The sequence below is a fragment of the Bos indicus genome, chromosome 20 (assembly GCF_029378745.1).
Source record: "Bos indicus isolate NIAB-ARS_2022 breed Sahiwal x Tharparkar chromosome 20, NIAB-ARS_B.indTharparkar_mat_pri_1.0, whole genome shotgun sequence".
NCBI classification, from domain to species: domain Eukaryota; kingdom Metazoa; phylum Chordata; class Mammalia; order Artiodactyla; family Bovidae; genus Bos; species Bos indicus.
In genome coordinates, this window is record NC_091779.1 from 13,711,925 (window position 1) to 13,736,898 (window position 24,974).

The 24,974-nt window shown below is 39.3% G+C and overlaps 1 protein-coding gene across 2 annotated transcripts in view; it reads right to left on the reverse strand.

Moving 5' to 3' along the window:
• Window positions 1–24,974, reverse strand: part of NLN (neurolysin) — a 100,722-nt gene that overhangs the window by 56,373 nt on the left and 19,375 nt on the right. Inside the window, exons 2-3 of one of the 2 annotated variants that reach the window (XM_019983055.2) lie at window positions 5,222–5,481; window positions 1,467–1,615 (exon numbers count right to left, since the gene is read on the reverse strand). In XM_019983055.2, the coding sequence (XP_019838614.2) occupies window positions 1,467–1,615; window positions 5,222–5,481 (409 nt within the window). Of the gene's footprint in view, window positions 1–1,466; window positions 1,702–3,344; window positions 5,163–5,221; window positions 5,482–24,974 lie in introns of those variants that run through there. The other variant, XM_070774613.1, reaches the window with a different exon arrangement.

Genomic DNA, 24,974 nt, shown 5'->3' on the forward strand with positions numbered 1-24,974 from the left:
TCTAACTTTGTTAGGTATGAATGGTGTGAGATTTACCATCTATTCAAGCATCCAACTCTAGCAAAGAGCTGAAACTGATAGTTCTAGATTTTTAAAAATACCAACTGAAAAATATTACTATTTGTCAAGGTAGGTATTTAAATTCACCAAATAAAGTCCAGTACATAAACAAGCACAATAGTTATTTAGTGGGATCAGAGGCCAATACATACAAAATATAAAAGTTTAACAAAGAAATCTAAAGGGACAAACCTCCCAGATTTTGATATTTATAAGAAATCAGAGGTGGTGGAAAAGTAACAAAAACAGTAGACTCAATTAATAACATTAAGATTGCAATACCTTTTTGAAGCTAGAAAATCCCAAATGAGAACTCACAAGTCAGGATAAAAAAACACTTAATCAAAGAAAACTAGAAATATTAGGGAAAATTTCTATGGCACATATATAATATCCAGATAGAAAAAAAATTAGATTATTCTGGGATGAGATAAAAATCGGAAACTATAAGGGCCATGATTTGAATTGTATAGAATAACAACTGGAGTCAAAAGTTGAAACGAGGACAATTTAGTAAAAAATAGTCATAGAGTTATTTTATGCTATTTTTAAAGTGCCAAAGATGAACAATTATGAGTCAGCATAGATGAACACAAATTAAGGGTGAAAAATGTCTGACATGAAAAAATAGCACATATGTCTTACATGTCTAAATAAATTTTTGATTACACATGCCACAGTGAATTACAAATAAAACATTTGAAATAAAACAGCTTTTTATTTCAATTCTTGTCATAATTTGCTAAAAAGAAAACAATCTTAGAGATTTTGCATATGCAACATGCAAAATTAACAAAAATGCCTAGGATTGTAAAACCTTGGTTGTTTTCCAAACAAATTGCTGAGAACCATGAAAATAAAAATTCAAAGCAAAGAAATGATGAAAATGCTAGGAAGCAAATCAACATTGGTGATGAAAAGAGTCAAAACACTCAAGGCAGACCCACCTAGAGATTTCATAATCCATAATTTCTGTGAGTCTGAGAAATGTAAGAATGACAGAGAAGAATGTCTCCGGCATGCAGAATCAAACAGTAAGTCATCAGGTTTACAGCCAAAACCACATGATTATTTATAGACAACTCAACTCCATTTGAGCTGCAATTTTTTTAAAATTCAAAGAATATTTTTCATTAAACTATTAAAATCCATGATAGTTAAAAAGTTTTAGATTTATAGATGTACACTCTTTTATTATACTTGGTCTTAAAAATTTTAAATGAATATAATTAGTAGCTCAACATAAACCTAAGTGGCATAATATAACACTACGCTGTGCCCTCTATTATAATAATTAGACACAAAATCTAGGCACATTCAAATACTTTTTATCATTGGTCAAAGGCTTTTATGTTTTTATTGTTGTTTTTTTTTTTTCCTCTTAAAGGAATTATAAGATCATTTACCTTTAAATGAACAATTCTCAGAAAGATATCTTGTCTCATGCTCATCTCAATATCAAAACGAGAAAGTCTTTTGTCTGCTTCTGTACTTGCAGCTCGTACTTCTTTGTCAGAGGAGACGTGCTGGGGAAAGTCTAGCATGGTTCGTTCCACTGTTAATAGAGGAAAAAAACCATAAGGACTCATCAAGTTGGTATTAAGAAAAATACCTCATACACAGATGAAGGATTATCCCAATATAAGTCTAAGATTATATATTTTCTCTAGAGGCTCCTAAGGCTTTTGAGAAACAGTGTCTAAAATAGGACTTTGCTAGTCCAGGGGCATTGCTAAGAACACTAAGGGTGTGCACTGAGTAATTAACGAAGTATGGTTAGAATGCAATTTATTATCTGGGAATGTAGAGGGGAAAAAAGATGTCCTTTAAAAAAAAATTTTTTTATTGGAGTATAGTTGACTTACAAAGTTGTGTTAGTTTCAGGAATACAAAAAAGCGAATCAGTTACACATATACCTATAACCACTCTTTTTTAGATTCTTTTCTCATATAGGCCATTACCAAGTATTAAGTAGAGCTCCCTGTGCTATACAGTAGGCTCTTGCTAGTATCTATTTTATACATATATAGTTACAGTGTATATATCAATCACAACCTTCCAATTTAAAAGATATAGTTCTCATACTGAGGCATTTTATAGTCTGGGAGTTGGGGGTAGGGAACAGTACATGAAAAGATAAACAACAATACGAGGACAGAGCAGCTTAGCTGTCAAGGCAGCAATACCAAGGGCTGAGGCATTAAGCCACACCCGTTGAGAAGGCTGGACCTTAGAGGATGGGCGGGGCGAGAGGAAGAGCTCAGTTGGGGACTGGAGAAGTAGAGACCGCAAACATGGGGACTGGCAGAACAAAGCATGTTTAAGAAACAAGCAGGTGATTTAGAGGGATGGGTTTGTTTAGAAAACTTCTTAGCCTTTACAATAAACTCTTAATCTAACCAAAGTCATGAACCCTCCCCCAAATGCAAGCATTCATACAAACATAAAAAGCTGCATATAATTTCAAATGATCCTCAGAAATCTCAATGGACATATTCAGTAAGCAGATGAATATTGGGGCCCTTCCTGTTAAATAATAGTGGTAATGTCTTCTGTTCTCACTTTCACATATCAAACTTGGTAGCTGGATTTTTCAAACATTTGTATTTTGACTTTAATTAGGCAAAAATCTGCTGTCTTGAAATAATCCATATTATGGCAAAAAAAAAAAAATTATCATTTACAGGGAAGTTGTGGCTATGTTGTGACAATTAATATATTTTAATTTTACTCTTTAGCACTTTGAAGGTATTGTAAATAGGTAAAATTTACACATGCGATATATGGTAGACGGCAAAGCTACCCTTTACATACCAAGGAATTGTCCAGTTAAACAAGCTACCTTATGCATATCGGTCCTCTTAAAACATAGTTACAAAGAAAGCTATAAAAATGCCACAAATACCTGAACAAATTCATAGTGTTTGTTTTTTAAAAAAATAGATAATTTAAAAAAATTATTAGATAAATTATCTAAATTTAAAAATTAGATAATTTAAAAAATTATTTTAAAAAATCTATTCTGAAATTCAAACATTTTTATGATTAACCTATGAAGAGAAATTCACAGGAGAGGGAGAACAAATATCACAAAACCAAAGTTATATTTAAAAGATGTATGATTTGGGGAGAAAAAGCAGAATTTAAGATCATTCTGTTTTAAAAGATTTTTTTCCCTACTTATTTTTACATTTCTTAAATGCATAAGCTATTACCCTGGCACACCATCATAGCCATAAGTGACTGAAAATGTGAGTATGTGAACCAAGGACAAACCACTTACAGGGTGGAAAAGGCATATGAAATTGCCTGCTGAGAAAGCTCTGCTGAATGGGGATCAACTCCCTTTATTTGACTAACTACAAGCCCAATCAGATCTTTTTTATTGAAGATTTTAAGTTCAAGGCTTGTAGCAAAATTTAGTGGTCATTAATCAGAGTGGAAAAAAAAAAGTCACTGAGTCATGATTCTGTGTGAGCGCATGGACTGTAGCCCAACAGACTCCTCTGTCTGTGGAATTCAGGCAAGAATACTGGAGTGGGTAGTCATTCCCTTCTCCAGGGTATCTTTCTGACCCAGGGATGGAACCCTGTATTGCACGCAGATTCTTTACCGTCTAACCCACCAGGGAGAAGAGGGTGGTAGAAGGTGAGAGGTTAGATAGCATCACCAACTCAATGCATATGAATTCGAGCAAACTCCAGGAGATAGTGAAGGACAGGGAAGCCTGTTGTGCTGCAGTCCATGGTCGCAAAGAGTAAGAAACGACTTAGTGACTGAACAAAAATGGGAGTGAAGAAGCTGGTAGTAAATGGCAGAAACTGAGATAGAAACGCAGAGGGAAGAGAAAGCAGTCAAGTCCCTGTGTCATGGTAGGATACAGGGTAGGGAGCTCTTGGTATGGGTAAAGAGATGATTTGGTCACTGGGGCTGCTTAAGATTTTGGACAACCTTCCAAATTCCAGAATTCATACAAATGTTTATGATATTCAGTTATAGCCTATGTTCTTAGAAAGCCCAGTTACCACACAGCCAAGATTGTTTAGGCATAATTATCCTACAAAATTCTTTGAGATAACTAGCATGATTCTTCATTCCTTATAATTCAAAGGGTCTAATAGTTATATTGGGGGTTTCCCAGGTTGGGCAGTGGTAAAGAGTCCGCCAGCAATGCAGGAGATGCAAGAGGTGGGTTCGATCCCTGGGTCAAGAAGATCCCCGGGAGCAGGAAATGGCAACTTTTTCCAGTATTCTTGTCTGGAAAATTCCAGGGACAGAGGAGACTGGTGGGCTGCAGTCCATGGGGCTGCAAAGAGTCGGACATAACTGAACACACAATAGTTAGATTATAAAAATAATATATTTTAAGTGTAGGAAATATGGAAAATAGAGAAAAGTATAAAGAGTAAATTAAAAATCAACTACAAACTTAGTACCCAAGACATTGGACATTATTAAAATTTGTTTTCTTTCTCTGTCCTTTTAATGTTACTAAATACTACTCCTAAACATGATTTTAATGCCTGCATACTGTTACAGAGGGTGAATATACCATAATTTATTTAGCTATTCTACTAGTTGACACTTAGCAGTTGTTTCCAGGCTTCTGCTATGATAGAGTACCTGTTTATACATAAATTTATACATGATTTTTCCTATATCTGATTATTTCTTAGATTATACCTAAATGGGGAATTAATTATCGGGCTAGGGTATGCACTTGTTAGGGCTTCCCTGATAGCTCAGTTGGTAAAGAATCTGCTTGCAATGCAGGAGACCCCAGTTCAATTCCTGGGTCAGGAAAATCCACTGGAGAAGGGATAGGCTACCCACTCCAGTATTCTTGGGCTTCCTTTGTGGCTCAGCTGGTAAAGAATCCGTCTGCATGTCTTAAAAAGTTTTGATAGATATTGTTCTCCAGAATGCAGCTGTAACAAGAGTGTATGTTTTATAGCACCTCAGGCCACATAATAAAATTTTTTACCTTAGGTAATATAATTCTAAGCAATTATGAATCATTAATCATTTAAGCAATTACAAATCATTATGTAAAAATCAATGTCTTGTAAAATTGGAAAATGAATTGTTGAGTCGGGAAGCATAAAATGGTTTATGATGCCCACAAAATGAAATATTGATATGTTTTTGCATCCTACTCACCTATATATTTCACTTCTATGTCTGCGAGTGCCTGCAAACAGTTCTCGTAAGTTACCTCCTTAATGTCAAGCATTCCAATAGCATCGTACACCTGTTTGGTCTGCGAGATGAGCTCCTCAGTTCTTGTTTTGATTTGCTCTGGTGAAAGATCCCATCTTAAAACATTCCTACCAGCTGCCATATAGGAAGACATTGCCTGAAGGGGAGACATCTCTTCTCTTCCTAAAGTCATTCTGAATAAAATTCTGGAACCACCAACTCTAAAAAGAATCAGAAAAGGATAAAAATTAGGCACTTTTTTGGTCCAAAGTCAACAGACAAATGTGTATTATTTAATTAAATTTTAAATTAGAAAGAACTTTTTACTCAAATTGAGCAAATTTCTTTCCGGTGAATACATACTCATGAAACTAAATGCTCTTGTATTTACTTGTTTTCTTGACTAGTTACAGAGTTAATGGAATTTGGACTTCCCAAACACTGAATTACTTATGTAACTAAATCAGAGAAATAAAGTTAGGTGTCAAAGATATATTATTGATAATCGTCCTTTATAAATTAAAACAGTAATCTTTCTTATGTTAATGTTTACATTTTTCTCTTGCTAATATTTACCTACTATGTATGTAAATTCAATATTTTGATATTCAGGAAGGATTTTCAAAATTATTTTTATATTGAACAATTTAAAAAATGTATTACTAAAATTTCATGTTAATCAACTATGTTGACTTGAATTTATGACTTAAAAAATAAAATCTGGTATGGTATTATCCTAAAAGATAAAGGGGAAAAAATTAAAAATTATACCAATCCTTTAACCCCTTAAAATACTGAAACTAAAAATTGATGGCATATGTTTGCATATATAGTTATAATATGGAATTCTAGAGCTTCTAAATAAAAATATTATAATAGCTAACATTTATTGTGTTTAGGTACTGTACTGAATGCTTTTCAGTTAAAACTCACAATAACCCTATGAGGTAGATATTGTGGTTATTTTTCTTTAGCCAAGGGGGTCACTAAAACACAGAAAAGTTAACTAACTTGCCCAAGGTCACACAGCTGGCGATACAGTGAGAGCTAGGATTAAAAACCAAGAAGTAGAGAGCAGGAACCTACTCTCTTAACTAGAATACTCAACTTAATTCCTATTATCTTACAAGACCCCAAAACGACCTTATGATGTGGGCAAGACAATATTCCCCTTTAACGATGATGCAATTGAGGCTCAGAAAGGCTAAGTGACTGCTTTAATGTCGTTTGTTCAACAAATACTTACAAGCATGCGCTATGTCTACTCCTTGTTACAGGCACCAAAGACACACAGGCAATTGAGTGGGACCCTCCTATTTATAACATATATAATTTATAATACAGGGAAGACAAATCGATTAATAGGCAATTGTGCTACACTGAGATGAGTTTTATAGGGTAAACAGGGAGAACTCTAAAATATCACAGAAGGAGCTTTTCTAGAAAGATTTTCTAAAAGGAACAATAAGCAAGCCAAGATCTGAACAATGTATAGAAGTTATCCAAAGGTAAAGACTGTAAGGAATGAAAAATCTGAAAAGCTTAAGTACGGACTCGAGAATGAAGAGCCTTGGGAATCACTTAAGAGCTCAGACCTACTCTAAGGGTCACGACAAAGTCACTGAAGGGTTTCAATCAGGTGAGAGACGAGAAAAGGTATGTGTTTTAAACTAATCACTCAAATTATAATGAGTTGAAATGTTTAGAAAAGAGGGCTCATTCCAGAGGAAAGCTGTGATGGGAACTGGGGCATAATATTATGGAATACCTCACTAGGAAATGGGGAACTGGAGTGACTTAGAAGATATTCAGGAAATAAAATCACTATGACTTGGTACTGAACGTATTTTAGGAAGAGGTGAGGTGGTGTCTAGCCTTCTCTCTTGGAACTAGAGGGACAGACAGAGGCACCATTGCTAAAATAGGGAAGTTAGACAAAGGAGGAGGCTCTCTGGTGGGACACAGAGACATTCAGTTTTGGACGTGCCAAGTCTGAAGCGGCGGTGGTGCAAGTCAGCAAAATTCACCACTGTTGAATGTAACTGGAGTGACGTGGGTGGTTGAGCTGGCCCAGGGGAATCTGCGGAGGGAGAACAGACCAACCGGACTCTAACTCCAGTCTAATCACTGAAGCGGAAGGAAAGAGAATCAAGTAGGAAGGGTTCAAGGAATTGTGAAAAGTGAACACTGAAAAAGGGAGGAGTGAAGGACAGTGTGATGTATGAATTTCAAGAAGACAGAAAGTCTCTGTCGAATTCAGCAACAGGAATGTCACGGATGACTCTGGCAAGAGCAGTGTCAGCCAGGTGGTAGGGGTGGAAGTCAGATTACTATGACTGAGGGTATGGAGGTGAAGAACCAGAGAAGAGTGCACCTCAGCAACTCTCCACGGAGCTGGCTGTGAGAACAAGGAGACTGAGGGGTGTAAGGGGCTGAGACACAGAAAGGTACATTATTAACAGAGGAGAAGCCTTAGCCGTCTGACCCCCTTAACCATCTCTCCTAATAACTGAGGTCTCCTACGTGAAACATACTGGTTGACGGTTATACTCAAGACTGGCAGACTATTTTCCAATGTATTTCCACATTTCTCCTTCAACCAGCTGAGTTATATATTCACCAAGAGTCAAGTTTATTTGTTACAAAACTGTTGATACTTATTATACTCATTTTCATGTAACTGAAGTATTTAACTGATTAAATGTGTGCCAAAAGAATGATCTGTTGTTTAGGTCAATACCTTGGGAATACTTTAAACAGGACAGTTACTAAAAAGCCAACCAAAAAACTACTGTTAGAGAAGATTTAAAACAGAATTACAAAGATTCAGCACGTTTCTTAACTTAGATTACTTATGCGTGTCTGGAGTGTTCTTGCTTCACTTTAAAGAGACTGAAACTGGAAATGAAAAATAATGCATTTTTGGGTAGAGTTTACTCAAGGACAGTGAGGAATGCGGATCAAGTGATTCACATTTAACAAAAAGGCCTTGCTCTTACATAAAAATATTTTAAAATACTCATTTATGTTCTGTTTGAATATATTATTTGAACAATTTGTCATTTTTAACGATTCTGTGTGAAACCAGTTTTTTAAATTACTTATTAAATGACATCTGGGTTTGGTTTGGGAAGATCCCGTGGAGAAGGGAATGGCAACCCACTCCAGTATTCTTGCCTGGAGAATCCCATGGACAGAGAAGAGCCTGGTGGGCTACAGTTCATGGGGTCACAAAGAGCTGTACACGACTGAGATGGTGACTGCAGCCATGAAATTAAAAGACGCTTGCTCCTTGGAAGGAAAGTTATGACCAACCTAGATAGCATATTCAAAAGCAGAGACGTTACTTTGCCAACAAAGGTCCATCTAGTCAAGGCTATGGTTTTTCCAGTGGTCGTGTATGGATGCGAGAGTTGGACTGTGAAGAAGGCTGAGTGCCGAAGAATTGATGCTTTTGAACTGTGGTGTTGGAGAAGACTCTTGAGAGTCCCTTGGACTGCAAGGAGATCCAACCAGTCCATTCTGAAGGAGATCAGCCCTGGGATTTCTTTGGAAGGAATGATGCTAAAGCTGAAACTCCAGTACTTTGGCCACCTCATGCGAAGATTGACTCATTGGAAAAGACTCTGATGCTGGGAGGGATTGAGGGCAGGAAGAGAAGGGGACGACAGAGGATGAGATGGCTGGATGGCATCACTGACTTGATGGATGTGAGTCTGAGTGAACTCCGGGAGTTGGTGATGGACAGGGAGGCCTGGCATGCTGCCATTCATGGGGTCGCAAAGAGTCGGACACGACTGAGCGACTGATCTGATCTGATCTGAGCGGCTTTCACGCACTCACTCACTATTAAATGACATACGAAAGTGGAACTTCCCTGGCGGTCCCATGGGTAAGACTGTACCTCCACTGCAAGGAGCATGGGTTTAACCCCTGGTTGGGGAACTAAGATCCCACGTGCTGCATGGCTGGCCAAAAAAAAGGGGACATATGGAGCAAGGTGCTAATGGAGGTAGGAAGAAGTGGCATATGTCCCTGGGCAGAGCAAATTGTATGAGATAGGAAGAGAGACTGTAATCTCAGCAAAATCAATGAAACAGGTAACAATGTAACAAGTAGTTAAGTTCAGATCAGTTGCTCAGTCCTGTCTGACTCTTTGCGACCCCATGAATGGCAGCATGCCAGGCCTCCCTGTCCATCACCAACTCCCGGAGTTCACTCAGACTCACATCCATCGAGTCAGTGATGCCATCCAGCCATCTCATCCTCTGTTGTCCCCTTCTCCTCCTGCCCCCAATCCCTCCCAGCATCAGAGTCTTTTCCAATGAGTCAACTCTTCGCATGAGGTGGTCAAAGTACTGGAGTTTCAGCTTTAGCATCATTCCTTCCAAAGAAATCCCAGGGCTGATCTCCTTCAGAATGGACTGGTTGGATCTCCTTGCAGTCCAAGGGACTCTCAATAGTCTTCTCCAACACCACAGTTCAAAAGCATCAATTCTACGGTGCTCAGCCTTCTTCACAGTCCAACTCTCGCATCCATACATGACCACAGGAAAAACCATAGCCTTGACTAGACGAACCTTTGTTGGCAAGGTAATGTCTCTGCTTTTGAATATGCTATCTAGGTTGGTCCTAACATTCCTTCCAAGGAGTAAGCGTCTTTTAATTTCATGGCTGCAGTCAGCATCTGCAGTGATTTTGGAGCCCCCAAAAATAAAGTCTGACACTGTTTCCACTGTTTCCCCATCTATCTGCCATGAAGTGATGGAACCAGATGCCGTGATCTTAGTTTTCTGAATGTTGAGCTTTAAGCCAACTTTTTCACTCTCCTCTTTCACTTTCATCAAGAGGCTTTTTAGTTCCTCTTCACTTTCTGCCATAAGGGTGGTGTCATCTGCATCTGAGGTTATTGATATTTCTCCCGGCAATCTTGATTCCAGCCTGTGCTTCCTCCAGCCCAGCGTTTCTCATGACGTACTCTGCATATAAATTAAATAAGCAGGGTGACAATATACAGCCTTGACGTACTCCTTTTCCTATTTGGAACCAGTCTATTGTTCCATGTCCAGTTCTAACTGTTTCTTCCTGACCTGCATACAGATTTCTCAAGAGGCAGGTCAGCTGGTCTGGTATTCCATCTCTTTCAGAATTTTCCACAATTTATTGTGATCCACACAGTCAAAAGGCTTTGGCATAGTCAATGAAGCAGAAATAGATGTTTTTCTGGAACTCTCTTGCTTTTTCCATGATCCAGCGGATGTTGGCAATTTGATCTCTGGTTCCTCTGCCTTTTCTAAAACCAGCTTGAACATCAGGAAGTTCATGGTTCACGTATTGCTGAAGCCTGGCTTGGAGAATTTTGAGCATTACTTTACTAGCATGTGAGATGAGTGCAATTGTGTGGTAGTTTGAGCATTCTTTGGCATTGCCTTTCTTTGGGATTGGAATGAAAACTGAGCTTTTTCAGTCCTGTGGCCACTGCTGAGTTTTCCAAATTTGCTCTAGTAAAAACAATAGATGTCTGAATTTAAGAAACCAAAGATTAACCCTGATAAGAACCAGGATATTTTCCTGGAAGTGGATGGCTGATATAAATGAGTTGAAGAGTGCAGAGAACCGATAGCCCAGTACTGGACAGACGGTCTTCGGGAACACTGGAGTCAGCAGTCTGATGGCTGGGCCTGGGAGCAGAAAAGAAGACTGAACCAGAAATTAAAATCATCAAAGAATGGGGGGGACCAGCCTGGTGGGTGGGAGAGGACATCATAAGCAGGGTACCGTGAGCCTCAAAGGCATTTTTATGCCGTGGTGAAGAGGTACTGGCCTGTGAGCAGAGCTGGGGGTGAGGAGGAAATTGGGAACAGAGAAGATATCAACCTTTCCTCCTTACTTTGTGATATGCCGTGTAGAAGAAAGAGGGATATGCGGAAATACTTTCCTCAGAGCTGAATGGATTACAATAAAGGTTAGGAGGAGAAAAGAGGATCCAGAGAAAATGAAAAAATGGAGGAGTCTGTTTCCCATGGGACAAGGGCTCTGGCAATAACAAAGGATGAGTCCAAGTACGACCAATAGCTAAGCATGTGTTTTTTTTTGTCCAGCTATTCACCTCTTCCCCTATCTGATCATATACATGCTTTCTTCCCAGGCTCCATGCATCCCCGACCCTCAGCACTGCTGTGAGAGAAAGGGGTCTCATTCCTCCTGAGTCTAACTGAGCAGGCTGTTGTCCTTGACTGCAGCTGGCATCCATCTTAGAGAATGAGTGGAACCTGACTTAAATGATGAAATAAACACTGTGACTAGAAGAATAAAGGAAGGAAACCAAATATTTACTGACATCACTGATCCCTTAGATCAACTAATTCTGAAGCCTGACCTAGAGCTAGACTTTCCAGTTATGCGAGTCTACTGTTGAAAGCCAGTTTGAATGTGGTTTTATGCTATTTGCCTCAAACAGGATCCTGGCTGAAAAGGGAATGAAAACTGATAAAGAAATGAGCAGAGAAAAAAACAAGAAATGAGCAGAGAAAAAAACAAGATATACAGAGGTCAGAGTATAAGACCTTCCAAGCCCAGAGGGTCTCCCAGGCTTGGTGGTGGCCTAAAATAACAGAGATGTGAAATGTAGTGTGTTGGCTGAAAATTTCCAAAATACATATTCCCACAATCCCTCATGGATACACAGAACTGAGGCCTTGAAGGAGCGAGCCATGGCCCTGATTGGTTGGACTTCCAAGGAAGCTGCAGGACAGATGAAGAGGCTGGCCATGGGATCACTGAGGTAAGGAATAGTAAGAGGGACAGTGATGAGTAAAACGTAAGATTTCTACATCCCAATGCCCTGCTCCTTTCACCACTCGTCTTAGTACAAACCAACTACTATGGACACGTTTCATTAACGTTAAATAGCTTTAAAAGAAAATTGTGTCAAACATCTCACCGATATGACTTCCTCTGGTTTTCATTCATTTCCTAACATTTATCGAAAGATGGAGTGTTTGGTCACAGCACACCTGATCTTAACTTGGTTAAACTGATGAAGATGTCAGCAGCTCTGTCTTGGCTGAATGGCTGTACCCATGATCACCCCTGTATGGCTTCCATGGCAACTAACAAGAAGCTACTTTAAAGTGCAATGATTTCCTAAATGTAGATGTGGTAAGAAGAAAGGAACAGAAGTTAGAGATCATGATTTCATGGTCAACAGAACACATGAAAATTTTAATTTTATACCTTCTTTTCTCACCGTCTGGGGTTCTGTCGTAGTTCCATTCAGGATTTATAATTCTTGTTACTGAAGAAAAGGGATGGAGACAGAAGGATTCCCTAATACTTCTAACTAAAACATTCTGATCTATTGAGAATTTTTCTCCCTTCATTGTCTCTGCTCTCTCTCGTCCACTGTTTTTTCGCTGAGTATCCCTTCTTTGCTCCTTTATTATGATTTCAATCTCATTCGGTGCTTTGGATGCTGGTACCTTGATCCCTTCCCTTCAGTGTCTCCGCAGCCCCGGGGAACTGCACCTGGGGAGGAAACCAGTGTGCCCGCCGTCATTCTAGCAACTGCGCTTGTACCCTTGAGGATCTACTGAGGATTTTTTATTGACTTTTTGCAACTGAGAGCTACAAAATTTGAAAGCAGGCAACACACCGTGATCTTGTCTTTCCCTATAGGAGTTATTACATGCAGTTATGTGAACACGAAAATCTAGATTAAATCCAAGATTCCCACAGTCTAATTAAACTCTAGCTTTCCCGCCTGCTCTCCACAAACTCCCAGGCTATTATTTCAGTCCCAACCACACCTTCATTTTCTCCTCTGTCTTTGAAGCACTTTCAACACACAGCTCTGAATTTCTAACCAAGAAATAATATAAAATACCACAATAGAATTGACAGGAAGATGCATTTGCTGGGACTCTGGTCTCCTGTGTCCAAACACCAAATATTTAGGCGAAGAAAGCAAGCAGCACAGATTTTGACTGAGATTACCAGGCTTAAGAGTTTTGTTTTGACAAATGAGCATGCCATTGTTACTTGTCTGAAAAATTTAGGAAAATATTTTATGGAATGTATTTTCCGAAATGTTCTGATTGGGACTTCCCTGGTGGTCCAGAGGTTAAGAATCCACCTGTCAATGCAGGGAACACGGGTCCCATCCCTGGTCCAGGAAGATCCCACGTGCCACAGAGCAACTAAGTCCTCACACCACAGCTAGAGAGAAAGGTCCATGCACTGTGAAGAAAGATTGCGTGTGTTGCAACTAAGACCCAACAGAGCCAAAAATGAAGAAATATTTTAAAGAAAGAAATATTCTAATTTACTGGGTTCATTTTCTTTTGAAGCAAAAAGGCCTCTACGTCCTTCCACAGGGTGTCTTTGACTGTGTCAGTTCATACAGATCTGAGCTTGTATCACCTTTTAGCTGTGGCATCTATTTTAGACACAGAACTAACTGTCATCTACTTGTTCAATTGGCTGGTGTTGTATGCCAAATCAGACTAGGACTCTTCTAGCACAATAACCATTGTACTCATCTGGTGTCACAACCCTAGCATCTTGCTGAGCACACTGTAGATGCTTTATGTGTTTGAGACGAGATGGTACTGACACGGCTGAAACATCATCACAACACTATCTCCCTTCATTATCACAAATAAACATCCATACAGGAACGTGTGTTTTATTAGGGCCAGGACTAGTGTGAAACTCCATGATGTAAAATGTCACAACTTCCACAGAATTTATATTTAATCCATGCTCCCATCCTTTTCCTATAGTGTTCTAGTTAACAGTTTGCATGGCATTTCCTGAAATTTGTCCCAATTCTTTAAAATACTTGGCAAATATTCCCAGTATTTACTTTGGAATTAATGTTTCTCTTCAAGCTATGAGGGCTGCATTTCACCAACCTCTCAAATGGAATTTCTGTGTCTCTTTTAGTTAGTTCCTTCTCTGGTTATTTTGTCAGAACCATGCCTTTTCAATCTTGATTCCCACTAGTCACAAAGTTGTCTTTTTCAGCCATTGATCTAACTAAATCACCCCCGCCTTACAACTTAGAAGCCACAGCTCAAGGCCAGGCTCCTTTCAGCAGAGCATACGGGACTCCTTAATTTTGGATTTCATCAATGCCAAATCCCAGCCGTGGAACTCCTCAAGGATCGCCTGTTCCTTTAGGCACCTAGCGTTCTTCTACCTTGAAGCCTCGAGCCAGGCAGCACGTTGTCCCTTACATCTATCCTTTCTAACACAGTAGCCACATGTGGTTATTTAAAGTAAACAAAATAAAAAACGTAGTTCTTTACTTGCACTAGGCACATTGCAAATGCTCAGTAGCCACCATGGCAAGTGGCAACCATACTGAACAGACAGAGTATATCACCATCAGAGCAGAAAGGTCTAAACGACAGTGCTGCGCTAGGTGATCTCCTTTCAGGAATGAGAGTATGCCTGTATCCTCCTGTTGGTATCCTTTCTCTTTTCGACTCGTAAAGCAGTTCCCTGGTGTCTTCTTTGGAGCGAAGAAAGAACAGAGACAGTGAGGGAAGGAGGAGTCATTTACCGAGCAGTTTCTATGTGTCCGACTCTTTGCGACACCATGGACTGTATGGTTCATGAAATTCTCCTGCCAGAATACTGGAGTGGGTAGCCTTTCCCTCCTCCAGGGGATCTTCCCAACCCAGGGATTGAACCCAGGTCTTCCACATTGCAGGCAGATTCCAGCTTCCCCAGTGGCTCAGCTGGTAAAGAATCCACCTGCAATGCAGGAGACCTGGGTTCGATCCCTGGGTTGGGAAAATCCCCTGGAGAAGGGAAAGGCTACCCACTCCAGTATTCTGGCCTGGAGAATTCCATGGACTGTATAGTTCATGGGGTCGCAAAGAGTCGGACACAACTGAGTGACTTTCACTTCCTATGTGTCAGGCAATGTTAAAAACACTTATTTAATCCTAACAACATTCTGAGAAATACATCTGAGGAAGCACTATTTTGAAGAGCATCAGTGCAGTAAAAAAGACTTTATAGTTCTTTCCACAAGAAGCAGGCAGGGCCAAAAGACACCAACAATACAATTAAAATATAAAAAACACTTCTTATGAGATTGTTTGTGTATGTGTTACTCACTCAGTTGTGTCCAACTCTTTGTGTCCCCATGGACTGTAGCCCACCAGTCTCCTCTGTTCATGGAATTCTCCAGGCAAGAATACTGGAATAGGTTGCCATTTCCTTCTCCAGGGGATCTTCTAGACCCAGGGATTGAACCCAGGTCTTCTGCATTGACAGGAGGGTTATTTACCACTGAGCCACCAGAGAAGACCTTAGACCCATATATCTAATACCTGCTGGTTCACTCCACTTGGATGTCAATGGTCACCTCGAATCCAATTATGTCTAAAATTAAAGAGACCAATCTTCCTTAGGTCCCAGAACCAAACTTGTCTTCCTCTTGTACTCCTAACTAGTAAAAGGGGTATACTCAATGAAGATCACCAGTGTGCATTCAGTTGCCCAAGTCCAAAACCTCAGACTCTACAGATGTCTTCTGATCTACTTTCCAGACTCTCTGCAGATAATCTTAAAAGGTAAGTCTGATCATGGTGCTCCTTCAGTGGCATGGTTCAGGATCAAGTTCTGACTCCACAGGCTTCAGGATCAAGTTCAAGCTGCTTAGCGTACAAGGACCCCTGGATCTGTCCCCTTTCCATGGCTTCCTCAACCGTCTTTCTGCCCTTAAATCTCTGCTCCAGGCCTAAGTAACTACTTTCACATGTCCTGAAATTGTTAGGCTCTCTTCAGGCCTCTGCAGTGTTTTCCCTCTGCTTGGAACAAATTTCTTCTTCCTTACCTGAGAAACAACACCTCTTCCACATCTCATTTATCTTTCAGAACTCGGTTCAGACTTCTTCTCAGGAAGGCTTCTTTGATCACCTCCAGCTGTTTTAGAAATTCCTTCTCTGTGCTCTTAATCTATTCTACATGTCCAGTGAACAAAAGCACTCATCACACTGGAGACTACTCACCTACACATCCAGCTCTGTCGTCCATAGACTGAGCAGAGACTGGGTTCTAGTGATATTTGTAGACCCCGAACCTATCATAGTTTGTGGTACATGTACATTTTAACTGTGACAAAAAACCCAAAATTTTTCTCTTAAAGTTATTTGGTTAGTATTTTCCTTCTATCTACATGTTTAATATAAAAGTAGTTCCATCCGAGAGTGTTTAACTTCCATGGAGCATTATACAGGTCCCTACTTTGCATGTAGGGGATATAGACCAGATAGAAGGGCTTCCCAGGTGGTATGAGTGGGAAAGAACCACCTGCCAGTGCAGGAGACACAAGAAATGCAGGTTTGATCCCTGAATTGGGAAGATCCTCTGGAGGAGGGCATGGCAACCAACTCCAGTATTCTTGCCTGGAGAATCCCATGGACAGAAGAACCCGGTAGGCTACAGTTTCATGGGGTTGCTAAGTGTTGGACATGACTGAAGTGACTTAGTGTGCACACACTCATGTAGACTAGACAGAATGGCAAACATTTGATACTCAAGTATCCTGAATACTGCTAATAATTTTTCTTCTGAATGAACTGTTGCCACTGGGGAATCAGATTCAGGAGTAGTATTCACCAGCTAGTTATTGAGCCTCCCAGTTTGCATACTTACATCAGGATTGCCAGAAGAAAACATCAACAACCTCATATATGTAGATGATACCATTTTAATGGCTGTAAGCAAAGACAAACTAAAGAGCCTCTTGATGAAGGTGAAAGACGAGAGTAAAAAAGCTGGCTTGAAACTCAACATTCTAAAAACTAAGATCATGGCATCTGATCCATCACTTCATAGAAGGGGAAAAACTGGAAGCAGTGAGAGACTTTATTTTGTTGGGCTCCAAAATCACGATGGACAATGACTGCAGCCATGAAAGACCCTTGCTCTTTGGAATGAAAGCTATGACAAACCTAGACAGCATATTATAAAGCAGACACATCACTCTGCCAACCAAGGTCTGTATAGTCAAAGTTATGGTTTTTCCAGTAGTCACATATGGATGTGAGAGTTGGACCATAAAGAAGGCTGAGTGCTCAAGAATTGATGCTTTCAAACTATGGTGCTGGTGAAAACTCTTTAGAGTCCCTTGGACAGCAAGAAGATCAAACCAGTCAATCCTCAAGGAAATCAACCCTGAATATTCATTCGAAGGACTGATGCTAAAGCTCCAATACTGTGGCCACCTGACGCAAAGAGCTGACTCACTGGAAAAGATCCTGATGATGGGAAAGACTGAAGACAAAACGAGAAAGGAGCAGCAGAGGTTGAGATGTTTAGACAGCATCACTGACTCAATGGACATGAGTCCGAGCAAACTCTGGGAGATAGTGAAGGACAGGGAAGCCTGGCGTGCTACAGTCTGTGGGGTTGGAAGGAGTCAGACATGACTTAGCGACTGAACAACAACAATAGCCCCTAATGAAGTTAAGCATCTGGTATTTGAGCCACTAGTGTTCCAGACAACAGCTTTTTCATTTGCAGACCTTTTAATTTGACTTAGGATCAAATTGTTTTATGAACAGAATGTTCTGGAATTAAATGCCTTAGAATAAGTCAACTTTAAAAGCAAACAGAGAATCACATTCTTGGCCAAGATCGTTTCTTCTGATGTTTTTTAGTGGAATTAATGTCCAGAAAGACCATTCCAGCTTGGTTTTTAAGTTTACAAAAAATATAATTACAATACAAAAAATGGCACTTATATCTCTACTTAGTCCCACTTTCTTTCTCTGAATTTTAAAGAAAGATGTGTCCCCTAACCCATGGTCTTCAGCTTTTGAGTCCTGTAATTTTCTCATGTTCTGACTACACTGCCTTGTTTATCACTGATTCTTCTATCAAAAGCACTCTGGCAATGTCGCTTTTCTGCTTTCCTAGTCCTTCAATTTTTCTGACCATTTCTTCTTAGTCTCCTTTGCTGGCTTCTCTTCCTGTAACCATTCAAAATAGTTGGGTGTTTTCCCATGAGTCCATCCAGATGTCAAGATGGGGCTCCAGACCCATATATATCTCAAATGCGACACGTTCAAAACTTGATCTTTCTCCTGGATTCTCAGCCTCAGTTTACCACTCTTCACCTATGCTCCTAAGCTAGCAACTGGTCACACATGTAAATGATGAGCATCATCATCACCCCTAATATTTAGTGAAAGTCTATTAATATGCCAGGCACTATACCAAGAACTTACATGCATTTTCTTATTCAATCCTCCCAACCAGCCAAGAGGTAGGCATTATTAATACAATTTTCCTGGGCAGAGAGAAATAGCATGCTCAAGGTCATACAGCTGGTATGGAGCTGGAATTTAAACCCTAATTACAAAGCCCATATTCTTAACTACCATGCTATATTCATGTTGCACCTGAATCTTAGAAAAAAAAAATCAGATTTGTCACCATCTGCATCTTCCTGATTTTTCCACCCTGATTGTAATGAGGAGAGAAGGTAGGCAGCTAAAGCATATACACTGACATCACTTGTCTGATCTCTCTGTACCACTCTCTGAAGGGCTGCTGCCAGGACTGTGGAAGGGTGCTCCACTTCAGCTTTCATCCATCTCTGAGAAACAGACCAAGCAGGCATGAGCACCTTTTTGTTACCTATGTCTAAAGAACTGTTGTTGTTGTTCTGTCGCCCAGTCACGTCAGACTCTTTGTGACCCCATGTACTGAAGCATGCCGGGCCTCCCTGTCCCTCATCATCTCCCAGAGTTTGCCCAAGTTCAAGTTCATTGCATTGGTGATACCATCCAGCCATCTCATCCTCTGATGCCCTCTTCTCCTTCTGCCTTCAACCTTTCCCAGCATCAGGGACTTTTCCAATGACTTGTCTGTTTGCATCAGATGACAAAAATACTGGAGCTTCACCTTCAGCATCAGTCCTTCCAGTGAATATTCGGGGTTGATCTCCCTTAAGACTGACTGGTTTGATCTCCTTGCTGTCTACGGTACTTTCAGGAGTCCTCCAGCACCACAGTTTGAAGGCAACAAAAGAGTAAAACAACTCAAACTGAGACAAGCTGATGGTGACACTTTGCACTCAGGCCTCACTTTTTCCAGAGTCCTTTGATTATTCTTAGGTAAGCAAGTGTACCACTTGATGAAGTGTATGCCTAGGAAGTTCCAAATGCTTTCTTAAGGTACTCAGGCAAACCAATAATATACATTTCTTGTAAACAAGGCTCAGCTGAGGCATCCTATGCAACGAGTGCTAGTTCTTTATTGCCTGGTGATTTCTCAGGTAAAAATACTGATTTGTTACCATCCTCTGTGATTATGCCTCCATTGCAGATTATATCTCCCACTCTCAAAAGGGCTCGTTACAAAGGGCTTTCCCATGAAATAAATTAGTTGATTCGCTCATTCCTTTAGTAAATACTGAGATTATGAAGATGAATAAGATCACAGTTTCTGCCTTTCAGCTTACAGACTTGTGAAGAAGAGACACAGAGATAGACGAGAACATCAGGCAGCAAATTTTATACAAATAAAGTGATGGGGAAATTTGTAAGACAGAACAAGTAACTCTACCTTGGGGAGATTCTTATATTTCTAAGCATGCACACACACAACCGTAGAACTTGGTTTTCCTCTTTCTTTTATATTCTTTGTATAAAATACTTTATTATTATTATTAGCTGTCAGTAAACAGCTAATAGAATTTATACAGAATAGCTTGTGCTCAGTCGCTTCAGTCGTGTCTGACTCTTTGTGATCTGATAGACTGTAGCTCAACAAGCTTCTCTGTCCATGGGATTTTCCAGGCAAGAATACTGGAGTGGGCTGCCATATCCTCCTCCAGGGGATCTTCCCATTCCAGGGATCAAACCAGTGTCTCCTGCATTGCCAGTGGATTCTTTACCACTGAGCCTCTGGGGAAACCCCTAGAATAGCTTACTTTTATTTTTATTTTGATTAGTATTTGTGGAAGGTCTTCTAAGTATATTCTAGGAAATGTTACTCACAGTAGTTACTTATAACTTCTAAATCCTAAGTTTAATGTTTTAGGGTCTATATGTCAACTGCATCTGTAAAATCTGAATTGAAAATTTTAAAAATAAATGATACTTCTCCTGAAGAGTGTTTTGGTCTTTTTTTTTTTTTTTTTTAGTTCTGTTAGGAAAAAAGCACAAGTTTATAAATTAAGCTCCTCTACAGTACCTAGTACTTGGTAAATATTCATTGAATGAATTAAAATCTGTGTGAATACTGAATGCCAGCCATAGGTTAGTTGGAAATCCACTAGGATGGCTGAGTGATCTGTTCTTCCCAGGCCAGGCCAAGAATGAAGACAACATCTTTCTCATTCGACTAGAAAGTAAGCTCTTTGAGAATGAAGACCGTATCTTAGTTGTCTTTTTACTTTTCGGCAACTGCGGAAGAATGTATCGGCACACAGCATATATGTTGCAACTGTTAAATCAAGTATAAGAAAGCAATAAAAAAAATCTAAATTAGCCTGCCTTAGAATGATTAGTAAATTCAGCCCCAACACTAAGTAAATACGGTGATAAAGCAATCAAGAGAAAGAGCTAGGATAATAAAGTTGCTGAAGAAAAGTAATTAAAATAAGGGATGTATCGTAAAGATACTTTGAGTCATGGACAGATTATCTACAGGACATGCCAGTATACTTAGAAAGCAGTCTTATGATTCAACTGCTCTTGCTTCCACCTGCTGGCATAGGAAAGTAATTTTTAGATTGGGCAGAATATGTTAAGCAGCTCTAGAAAGAAACTGTATGAAAAGTTTGAACTTTCAAAGTACTCTTGAAAAGGTAACACTACACGTCCCATAAACAGCCATTTACAAAAAGGTACACTATGAACTCAGCTACAAACATACTGAATACAGAGCAGAATTATCCTAAAAATGGAGATATTCCAGTGGTCTTTATTCTGAGTACTTCTAGTAGCTGATAAAGTCAAAAGCATTATTCATTTTCTCTCATTATGTCATCCCATTTTTATATTCACAAACATAGCACTTAAATTTGATGACTGAAGTGACCAGGGAAACAATAATGGTTCAATCTCCGTCTTACACAGTGAAAACATACTATTTGGAAACAGCACCACATATAATCTCAGTGTGTACAATTTCCTCTATCAACAAGGGTTAAGAGTAGACCCAGTTATATTATATGAAGGCTCCCCTGGGAATGAAGGACCCACTTTCAACTCTTTCTTAAAATGTTAGGGACCCATTTAAAAAAAATGAAAAAAGGTAATTTTATTTTAGATTTTGGAATGTAATGGAAGTAAGTTCTTGTTTCCAAATTTCATTGCAAATAAATGAAAAAAGGACTCTTCAAAGTCATCTTTTCCAAGAAACAGGAATAAAAATGAAAAAACGTTTGAAAGAAATGGCTTAAGGTCTTATGAAGCACTGTGATACTAGAGATGTTTGTAATATTTCTACTTTTAATAAACAGAACTTTAAGAAAAGGTTCCTATCACTCAGTTTATACAGGATGACATAGAAAAGTGGCAGATTCTGAAAAATAAGAAAAAGAATAGAATAATAGTCAAATTGACTTTCTTCTAGTTTTGTGTGTAGGACAGTGGTTTCCTCATTATAAATTTTAAATAAAGTTATTATAAATGGACACTCAAAGACTTCTTTTCTTAAATCTTTTAATTGGCTTAAGAAAAGCCACCTGAGACTGTGAAGCATCTAGAATAGAGTGCTGTGTCACAAATGAAATCAAGACTTCTTCAATAATTCATTAGTAAAGGGTCTACCACATACAAGGAAAACCACAACTCAAAAAGACATTCCATCTTTATTTTTCTCTAGGAGGATGAATAAATTGCTTCTGGCACATTTTATTGGTGTTTGGGGCATACTTTTCAGAATTGAAATCCTTAATAAATTACTCAGCAGAGAGATTTCTCTCCTCAGTACATTATTTAATACTTAGTCTTTTTTTGGGGTCATCTACGCATGGGTTTTGTTGAGTGAACAATGATGTCTAAATCCTCTTCCTAGGCCTGGGTAATAACTAGCTTGCTTTTCTTTTTAAAGACTGGTTCAACCACAAATGAGTGTTCATTATTTTCACATGTGACAATGGTATTGTGGTTATATATTTTTGAAAAAAATTTATCTCAGAGCTATATGAAATACTTACTATTAAAGTGACAGTGGGCATATGTTTCAAAATAATTGGAGGAGGAAGAGGTACATGAAAAGAGTTTGGCCATGAGCTGACATTTAAAATTTTTTTTAATTGGAGGATAATTGTTTTACAATGTTGTGCTGGTTTCTGCTGTACAACATGAATCAGCTATAAGTGTACATATATCCCCTCCCTCTTAGACCTCCCTCCCACCCCTTCAGGTCATCTCAGAACACCAAGCTGAGTTCCCTGTGTTATATAGCAGCTTCCCAATACCTATCTATTTTGCACATGGTAGTATATATATTTCAATGCCACTCTCAATTTACCCCCTTCTTCTTCCCCCACTGTGTCCACAAGTACGTTCTCTACGTCTGTGTCTGTATTCCTGCCCTGCAAATGGGTTCATCACTACCATTTCTCTATCTAGATTCTACATACAATGAGCTGACAATTTTAAAGCTAGCCTAATTTCATGACTTTTAGTTATGACTGAAAATTTACACACTAAAAAGTAAAAAAAAAAAAAAATAGCTCTAGTTGCTATTCTAAACTCAGACACGTGATTTGAAAAACATGATAACTTAACATTTAAAAACCCACACAAGCTGAGAAGATTAAAAGGGATAATAAATGGAGTAAACCCCGAGAGAAAATTAAAGCACACATAAGAAGAAACTAGAGGGACTTCCCAGGTGGCACAATGGTAAAGAGTCTGCCTGCCAATGTGGGAGATGCAAGAAATGCAGCTATAATGCTTGGGTGGGGAAGATTCCCTGGAGAAGGAAATGCCAACCCGCTTCAGTATTCTTGCTTGGACAATTCCATGGACAGAGGAACTTGGTGGGATATAGAGGGTCCCATGGGACAACAGAGGGTCAGACAGGACTGAGTGCACATACACTCACGCAAGAAGAAACTAGAGCACAAAATATATTTGACCAGTAAATAAAGATTCATAAATTCACAGTTGGAAGGGGCCTAAAAAATCAGGTGGTTTAAATTCTTGAATTCAGAACAAAGCTCAGTGATATGAAGTCAGAAGTAATCACTGCAGATACAGTGAATGTTACATTATAAATGGATTATTAGAGAAGCTTCAAAGGGATACCACTTTCTAGTGTATCTACAACTTCAGGCTGACAACCTGGAGCACGAGTAGTAAGACGGCTGGCTTGCTACATCATCAAATTAATGAATAAGCCTCTAGTTGCTGTTTGGCCACTACCATCAATAAAAACTACAACGTCAAACGTTTACACAGCAGTCGCTGCTTTACATATATGAACTTATTTAATCTTTGAACAACACTGTGACAGAGATTCTATTATCTTCGTCTTTAGAAATGAAACTGAGGCACAGAGAGGTCAAATCACTTATCTAAGATCACTCATCCAAGGTAACTCCAGTGTCAATGCTGTTAAATACATATCAGCAATCACACCAACCACTCCGGCAATTTGGCCATTCTCTTCAAGTTACCCATAGTTTTTAACCTAATACTCATTACTTTTCTTGATATCCCCCTGTCCTAATTGAGATAGGCAGAGACACAGTCAGAGGACAGGGGCCACGTGGCTCTGTGTTGGCCCACGCCATGTTCCAATTATCCCGCTGGTCTGGTCCTTCTTCTAGGGGGAACTCAAATGTCATTTACTTTTGTGAACTTGAAAGTTGCTCAGTTGTGTCTGACTCGTTCCAACCCTGTGGACTATGCAGTCCACGGAATTCTCCAGGCCAGAATACTGGAGTGGGTAGACTTTCCCTTCTCCAGGGGATCTTCCCAACCCTTTAAAGCTACTCTTTAAAGGAGAGAAGCGAGTTTCCTCACCAATAAAATATAAAAATATATTTTATATTTTATAAAATATAAAAAAAATGTTCTTAAAACATTTCCTAACAAAGATAAAAGATGAATTGCCAACCTTAGGTTCTTGAGACTTGGAAGTCACACTGAAAGCAAAGGAAAGCACCTACTTGAATATAATATAAAGTCATTTATGTACTTATGAAGCCTCTAATTGTATCCATGCACGGTGCTGTTTTTTTAATCCATTATCTCATTTAGTCATTATTCTACAGACGAAGAAACCAAGGCAGAGAAAGGTTGAGTTAGTCCTACCAGAGTCACACAGCAAAGTAAGCAGCAGATCTGGGATGTGAACCAAGTAATCTCATTCTAGAGTCTGAAATCTTAACCATCAATATTTACTAAGCTGCCTCATTTGACCTATATTATTTTGTGTAAGCCAAACTGCTGCTTACTGATAGAATAATAGAGTTTCAGAACTGGAGGTCACCTAGACTCAATCTTTCTACAGCAGCCCCACAAGCCTTGGTGAAATGAGGGTGAGGGGAGAGAGAGAGTCTAAGATGACCATGTTGGTTTTGCCTGGATGTGAGTGATAGCTAGAGAGTTTGGGAAAAGTAGAGTTTCTTTCCTTTTCTTTTTTTGGGGGAGAGTGAGAAGGTTGGGGATGTGGGAGGTTCACTGACATTCAATTTTAGACATCCTAAGTTAGTAATGCGGGT